This window comes from Halyomorpha halys, unplaced genomic scaffold (assembly GCF_000696795.3).
Source record: "Halyomorpha halys isolate HHAL.00 unplaced genomic scaffold, Hhal_1.1 Scaffold327.1, whole genome shotgun sequence".
NCBI lineage: Eukaryota > Metazoa > Arthropoda > Insecta > Hemiptera > Pentatomidae > Halyomorpha > Halyomorpha halys.
This window is the reverse complement of record NW_027105022.1, coordinates 1,221,267-1,230,028: the sequence shown is the minus strand read 5'-3', so window position 1 is coordinate 1,230,028 and position 8,762 is coordinate 1,221,267. Positions and strand designations below refer to the sequence as shown.

General features: G+C 32.1%; 1 protein-coding gene across 1 annotated transcript in view; it reads left to right on the top strand.

Moving 5' to 3' along the window:
• LOC106681336 (uncharacterized) overlaps positions 1 to 8,762 on the top strand; it is a 36,495-nt gene that overhangs the window by 22,327 nt on the left and 5,406 nt on the right. Inside the window, exons 3-5 of the mRNA XM_014421598.2 lie at positions 1,825 to 2,164; positions 4,470 to 4,731; positions 8,338 to 8,462. Of these exons, the coding sequence (XP_014277084.1) occupies positions 1,825 to 2,164; positions 4,470 to 4,731; positions 8,338 to 8,462 (727 nt within the window). The remainder of the gene's footprint in view (positions 1 to 1,824; positions 2,165 to 4,469; positions 4,732 to 8,337; positions 8,463 to 8,762) is intronic.

The following is an 8,762-nucleotide window of genomic DNA, read 5'->3' as shown; positions in this document are numbered from 1 at the left end:
ATTGAAAACTTTTTTTGTATAATATAAAATAATTAATATATACCATCGGTACCACATATTTACAAACGACTTATCGACAAACGACAACATATTTACTGCGACGTATCCAGACGACACTGTTATCATTTCCAGAAATACAGACCCGCTACAGGCCACACTAACACTACAACATATTCTAAACAATATACAGGACATGGTGCACACGATGGAAAATCAAGATTAATCACGACAAGTCACAATATGTCACATTTACTCTACAACACAAAACATGCCCTTCAATTTACATTGACAATCACCCTATACCACAAACAAACATAGTAACTTATTTAGGACTTACCTATGACAGAAGGTTGACATGGGGCCCACACGTCAAGACAAAACGTAAAACGCTAAATTTCCAACTGAGACAATTATATTCACACCGACCTACGCATTCCGACTGTGACGGACCACATTCATAGGACTTACGAACGGTTTCACAACACGCTACATGGACATTTCAATATATTTATACGACAGATGGCAACCCATAACATTTCTGACGTAACGGCGTAGGCTGAAGAAGAGTTGGATGCGGGATCTCCTCAGGTAATAAAATAATTTATTTAACGTCAGGAGGATGTACCACTGGTTGCTATCTCCCTCATGCCAGCTTATGCCATGCCTTGATAGAAGATCTCATTTGCTGGCTGTAAATGTACATTTACAGGTGCAAATAAAAAAAAATATCTTGATGATTACTCAAATGCCTTATTTAAGACATGAACACTTTAAATATCTCACACTAATAAGATTCCAGAGATAAATTAACTATCAGTTTCAACTCTTCCATTCAAACACGGTTCAAAGGGTATATAATTAATCTGTATTAATTTTTTTCCGAGAAATAGATGGCATTAATGTATAATATATTTAAATCTAATATAAAATCATTCTTTAACTTCATAAAATAAATTGTTCATTAGAACAACGTTTCGATTAGATGACCCATTTTCACTTTAATATAACAAACAAAATCTGAAATAAAAAATTTATCAAAAGTAAAAGTATATTGACAAATATTTTAAATGAATAAGTAAAAATTAATCTATGATCATTTTTCAATTAAATTTTAACTTTATAAAGTATACATTACGTATAAATTTCTACAAAATTAAAAAAAATGAGATAAGGCCAAATAATTTATAAATGATAAAGCAATTTTTTCATACATTTATTTCTGTTGATTGCATGAAAACAATAAAAGTTTTACATAAAATAAAATAAAATTCAAACGTTTGACACAATGTGTCACATTGGTTTAAAAATAAAACCCATACATTTTCAATTGTATTTTTTTTAAACTGCTGATTTATGCAATATTATCTTTGCAGAACAGTGGTTCCCAATCCATAAAAGTATGCGGACCACTTTGCCGAAAATTGAACCACGTGCGACCCATCCCAGTTGGAAAATATATGAAAATCACGTTGCTCATAAGTCCATTTTGAGTCCATTTAGTTGTACATTTACTTATTTAAACCTCTCAGCTAACACCCAAACACCATAAAAATTATTAATATGATAGTTCTAAAAATAAAGTCACACAAATGTGTGTTGAAAGACCATACCGGCCAATAAAGATCCTATGACACAGGCGGCCCGGTGTGGGTTCAGCAGACCACCGATTGGATACAATCGCTTTAGACAAACTGACTTGAAAATGTTTTAACTGCTGCGTTGTTAAAATGACGAATTAATATAAAGAAGTTATACAAAATAGTACATTTTTAACAAAAAAAAAAAAAAGATCAATTTTTTTAGTGATAATTAATATATTTACAGGTCTGTTTCGTATCATTAATGCTGACAAAGAGTAATTTTTCTGAGCTAATTGAGGAGACTTCGCTAAACAGTAGCAGCAGAATTCAGAGCACTAGGACCCCGCTGCTATCTAATGTCACGGCTCCTGGGGATGGAATACAAGAGACTCTGAACCGTCCGAATGAGAATGATATCCCCACAGAAAACTACCCTCCGGTAATGATCACTCAGGAAGAGAAGTCCATCCTGGAGGCTACGACCGGGGTGCTAGGGCGACCAGAGCAGAGGACTGTGAGTGACTACGTCGAAAGTGTCCGCGAGGGAAGGATAGTGAACAGAAGAAGGCCACCTTCCGATCATGGTAGGTTATGTATTAATATTGAGACGTAGGTTTACGTTTCATTTTCATATAATAAATATAAACAAACAACTCCAGATCAAAATTCATTTTGATTTATAAGAAACTTCACATTTAATCAACTAAATTAATTTTGCAGTGAACTACTGACTTCAAAGCTCTATAAGTAATTGAAAAAAGCACTTTGATCAAGAAAACTTCAAATTTAGATTTTATCTCAGAAATAATTGACAATTAGGTTCAAAGTAAATTTTATCATAAAATATCACAATGCATTTTGAACTGAAGCTTCTCATGTATGCTTCAGATCTATTTGAAAGAGTATTTTATATTAAAAATATTTATAACAAAAAGTATTATTTAGAGTAAGATTAAATTATTTTAGTTTAAAAAAAAAATCTGATTTTTATGAAAATTCAATACAGCGATCACAGGAGCACAATTTTATTTTTTAATAAAACTGGGAATATGTGTAAATTTAATTAATCGAACGGTTAGGGGGTTTTACAACTTACACTTATATTTCAATTAAACAGAACTATATTTAAATCAACATTTCCTTTGTGAAAACTTTTGCATTAGATTTGTGATTCTGTCCCTGAAATCCTTGGGTCACTAGGTCGGAATTGATTCCTACATTTCAGTAAATGAGCCCAAGAGGAGAAGAGAGTCAGTTATTACACCCACTGTTTAAAATTAATTTAATTAAAAGTATTTATAATTACTCATTATAATTAAAATTATCATTATAATAACTAATCAAAATATATGAGTCTGCCGAGTATAGTTAGGAGGTAAAAAAATTGGCTGATATTCAATGGCTGATTTCAAAACATTTAAAAAAATTAAATTTTCTTTCGCACTCCATGTTGTTAAAATTCCCCAAAAAACTAGAAAATCTAATAGAATATCATTTAAAGACCAATAAACTTATTAAAATACGAGCTCAAATAAAACTATTTTACGTTTAATAGTTCCGGAGATATTATTATTTTTTTTTATACATTTTATAAAAAAAAATGCACTGAAAAATCAGCAGTTGGTAAATTCATTTTGGGGAATTTATATTTTTAAGTGGTGTAGTTAGTTTTAAAGACATGATGCAACGAAAGAAAAATTGTATTTTTTAACTTTTTGGAACGGCCACCAATTCTCCCTAACTATACTTGGTAGACTCATAAATTTTGATTAGTAATTCTAGAAAGTTTTAATTAAAGTAATCAGCAATTGTAATGACATAAGTACTACTTTCTACCGGGCTCTTATAATATCTAGAATTTTTCAAAATGCGAGTAAGGTTTCAAAACTTTTGTTTCTAGTTTTTTTTTTTGTTTTTTTTTCTCAGATGTTTTTCAATATCAGACAAGATACGCTATACGGAATACAAAAATGTCTTTTCAGAGGATATAGGAAAGCTCTATACACGTGTCTTTTTATTCGACTCTCAACTCTGTTGATTTACTTTCAATAAGTATTGACCTTTACTTTCAATACTTAATTTTTTGACATAGCGTCGAGTGATAATTATTTGAATTCTTGTCAAGTTGTATAATTTAAAATTGCCATATCAGATCAATAAATTATAAATTATTGCTATTTATAGTAAAATCAAAGATTTTTAATTTGGCATGAATAAAGTTAATGGTCAAAAATATATACTCCAGGTCAGATTAGTTGTATTTATAGTAGAATTTTTTTTAAAATTATTTATTTATTGTAATTTACAACTGTATAAAATAATACAATAAGTAAATATGTAGTATGTTTCATATTCACTTGAAAATCTTGGGAAGGAACCCATTGGTGGTTAGTAGAATTAAAATTTATTTCAGTATCTCCACCCCTAGTCAGGATACTAATTCAAAGTTAGCAGAGGTGCTAATGATTCATAAACCAAGTTTCATGCGTACTAATTTTGAAAGAATTTATATACAATAAATGGTATTTGTGTGATTGGTCTCCTTACAGTTCCTGATCCTAAACGGATTGCCTTTTTTCCCAAATTTTCTTTCCTTTTCTCAAAGATCTAAGTAACTCAATCATTCCATGTTTTCCTCTTAGTTGTATTCCCTTTTCTACTGTTCAAAATGTATTGTTGATATTTAATGAACTGATATTGTTCATCATCACTTAGCTTTTGAAAAATTTCACCCGTAATGTGGTTTTTCGAGCCCATCTTATTTTATTTTCATTTTTACCTCCGACTTTCTCAGATAGCGTATTTCCATTGCTCTTGTGTTTTAAAGTAAGAATCTATTATTAACTTAATAAATAGTTATAGATTTTTAAACCATTTTGTTCATTGCAGTGGGAGCTGCCTATAGCCAACTACCGTCGTATGGTGACGAATACGCTCAACTTGAGGGATACCGAAGCCCACCACGCGGAGTCCAGGAAGTTATGTCTTGGGTGGAGACCCCGGGTGTCAAGTTCACAGGTGTTTACGTCAAGGCCGAAGACAAACCCTATCTCAACGGTCATGCTTACGTTTCAGACCCCTTCGTTCGCTTCAAGCCTTCACATCCTTCAGAGATCAACCAGCTGGCGGTGGAAACTGATCGAGGGACCAGGTAATTCTCAAAATATCTGTAAATAACCGACATTTAATTAGACTAAAATAAACAATTGCCATAATTTTACAACCACTAATTAATAAATGACAGTAAATGAGAATTTTTTTGATCATGAAATTAAGGAAAACAAAATAAGTTAAATCTGTCATCCACTGTTTAATTTTCTATCATTATTAATTTTTCTTTAAATTTAGAAGACTCAGTAAAAGTATATACAATACATTTCATATATTATTTACGTATGATGTACTAATTTATTTTAATGAAGGGTATAAAAATATTGTATTTTCAGGGATATTTATGAGATATATATATAATAGCCCCAATTATTTCGAAAAGGGTCGGACTTTAAATCGGAGATTTAAATCACAAAAAACATTAATTTTTCAAAAATTATTACGTGATTTTTTGTGAGAAATTTGAGTTAGTGCTTAACACGCCTATGGATTTTCCGTGGAACCCACATCCATGTTTTTTTTTTATTAAAATTTAAAAGCATTTAAAAACTAGAAAGAAAATATAAATTAAGCAATACGCTACTTTATTTTTAAAATCGAGTCATTAATCAAACATTAATTATTACTGACAAGACATAATTTAAATATGTTTATTAGAATTATTTGATTAATTTATAGAATAGAAAATGATATATTCTAAAGCGATGAGAAGGTGAGTGAGATCCTTCTGTTATAAACAGATTAGAGAGGGGATGATAGTGACTCCGGGCTGAGATAGAAAAACGAACTGTCCACTCCACAATGGCCCTTTGAATTTATATTTAATGCTGGATTACAGTTGTGAGTAGGGTCTGCTTTGAACTGATAAGAAATTAAAAATATTGTTCTAATATTTAACATATTTCTTTATTATTATTTGATTAAACGTAATGTTTTTTGTTGTTTTTTTTAATTTAAAAATTATTGAAACTTGACGAAAGGACCGTACCTATGGTTTCACAGGGTCCAACTTTAAAAAATAACATAATATTGATTGTAGAAATAACAATTAATAAATTAAAAGCGGTAAAATTATAATTCAATGACTTATGATTTAACTTAATCATTTACTATATCAGAGTTTCGTAATAATAACAAGCTAAAAAATTGGAGAACGGTAATATTCAGTTCTGAGGACAATCGAGTGATCAATTTAGATCTTTGGTGCCAATTATATTTAAAAAAACTTTAGAAAGGCTCCTCACTGAAAACTTAAGTATTTTTTATATTCTAATCATTTAATAAACCCAAGGATATTCATTTTAGGATGGTTATTTTTTTTCTTTTTAGTCAATAATAAAGGGTAACTATTGAAACCAACAAACAATAATATGTATAAGAATTTCAGTATATATTTGCTAATAATAGCTCCTTTTAAATTATTCCATTTTTTTTTCTTAACCCCCTTTATTTTTATATTTGGTTAATACATGACATGAATACATAGTATATTCACATCAGTAAGATACTGTCTTTGATTGTCTTGTGACATTATAAGGTTAGTTGCAGGGTCCGATTAAGGTAGTTTAACAAGTAGCTAACGCCGGTGTATTATTGGAACGGGGAGGGACGTTTAGCAGGTTAGGTGTGAAGTGAGACGGCTTTAGACTGCTGAGTCCAAAGCGCTTTCTTCGTCGAGGACGTCGAGTAAGGGGACAGAGGTCTGCTACCTCCCAGGTTTCGGTGGAGGGGCGATATGTCGAAACAGGGGGTTAGAACAAGCCTTCAATACATTAAAACATTTGATGTGCCTGCGATTTATTTACTGAGTGCGGAGTTGGAGCTCTCAACGTATGACACTATTCTTAGCCCTCTAAAGCGTAGTTCCCCTGACGATTCCTGGAAAAACGGATCCCTAAAACCCTGCAGTCTGGTCAGCGTTATCTTGTAGAGGTGTCATTAAAAGTGCGACATGGAGAAGAGTCGGTCTGATTATCGCTTTGTAAATTTGTAGCTTCAGACGTAGTAAAAGCTACGGTGAAGTGAGCAAATAGTTTATCCTGTAAGATTAAAGTCGGGCCAACTCGAGCCTCTTGTTGCCATGATTAGAGAATGTGAGATGACAATCCAACGTCATGCCAAGGTAGAGGATGATGTTGTGCTTCTCTATGCTCCAGAGATACGATTGGCGCAGTGAAGATGACATAGAGCAAGGGTACCAGCACTGAACCTTGTGGTACTCCGCAGGTGGTGGGGGCTGGAGGCAATAGTTCTTTGCCAACACGTACGACGAAGGACCTTCCATTCGATGCCATAGATCAGCGAGGAACTTGAACTTCTCCAGCCGGCGAAGTAGAAGCGGGTGTGAAACTCTGCCGAACGCCTGGCTACTGTCTAAAGATATAAACTCTGTTCCTCTTCATCCGTTCGATGGTGTGCACCTGGAGGTTTGCCAAATGATAGTCACAAGAGACAACATCCCGAAAACCAGTTTGCTCTAGTGGAATTACACGAGCAGCATCGTAGTGGTCCATCAGTTGATGATGTACAAACGTTCATCACTTTGCTAATGTGTGATAGGAGGATAATAGGTCTATAGTGCTCAGACAAGCCCCCTTTCTTAAATTTTTCTAAGGGAATCTCATAAACTTTCAAATATCAGTATTCACAAATGTAAATATTTTGAATGGGATTAACGAAAATATAGTTTTATTATTTTGTGAACAATACTCACACTTTTTTCAGGAAATTAATTTTAAATACCAGAGGATATAGGGATTTAAAATAACTCTTTTTGGAAGTTTCATATTCACAAATGAGTGAGATATGAATATCCATAAAATCTCTAATTTTGAAACATTATTGCTTGTGGTAATTAGAAGCTTCGAATATCATTGTGGGGTGAACAGTGGCATTGAGGCCAAATCCTAAAAATCCGGTGCTTTCGAAGAAATTTGCGAATGGTGAACGGAGTGCTTCTTTTATTATTATACGTTTCTTGAAACATGAAACTTCAAATTAAATTTCCAGAGGAGTAGTACAGGAATTAAATTCCAAAGGTTCGATAAGGAAAATATTTAAACGAAATCGTTAAAGTTCACAATTGCTTTAGCTGATCTATATTAATTGTTAGAGCTTATAGCTGACCTAAATTAATTCACAGTATCTATACACCTACAATATTACATTACATTTGTTTAGTTTTTAAATTCAAGTGGAAGTGGGTAGCTCAATGGTAAGGCATTGTGCTACAGACTCCAAGGACCTGGGTTCAATATTCCTTCTGGGTCCACCCAGCCTAATTAAACGGGTACACTTCATTGGGTAAAAATCTGGTGCTCTAGCGTGATTCTGACCACATCAGCTCCTGGCAGAACCGTTGGTATAGTAACAGTACTTCCTTACTAAGTACTTTAGCCTTGACCGTTCATGTTGACCCATGGTTATAGCGGTACAGATTTTTATTTTCATTTTATAAATTATACAATTTCAATTATTTATCAATTTATTTATACTACATATTTATTTATGGTAAGTTTAAATATATTATTTAAATACTCGTAATTCATTAATATTCACCTATATATCAATATGTGCAATTTAAAATGGTCTTCTAATATACTAGTTCATAATAGATATCTAATCATTTCCTTTAATTTTGTTTCAGGTTTTCAAACAGACCGAATCCACAATCTTCTCCTACTCACACCCAGGCAATATTCCACCCAATGAGACCACGGCCGTTGAAGATAATGTTAGATGTTTATCCGATGATTCCAGAGCCTTCAACAGGTAACCCAGATATTAGGAACAAGAAATAATTACAATTCATGGGCGTTAAATTATAAAAAAAAAAGAGTGTAATTTCAGCATAAATAAAAATTAATAAAAAGATTGATTTATAATTTAGACACTAGTAAGCTAACAATAGTAATGCAAAAGGTTCTTTATATAACTATAATTTATGAAAAAATAATGAGTGATAAATTTAAATATTTAATGCTTATTTTTAATTGTAAGTACCCTACCTCTTCTTGATGTTTAGTAAGTATAAATATAATTGTTTATAATAATGACTGTAAGCTGATGATA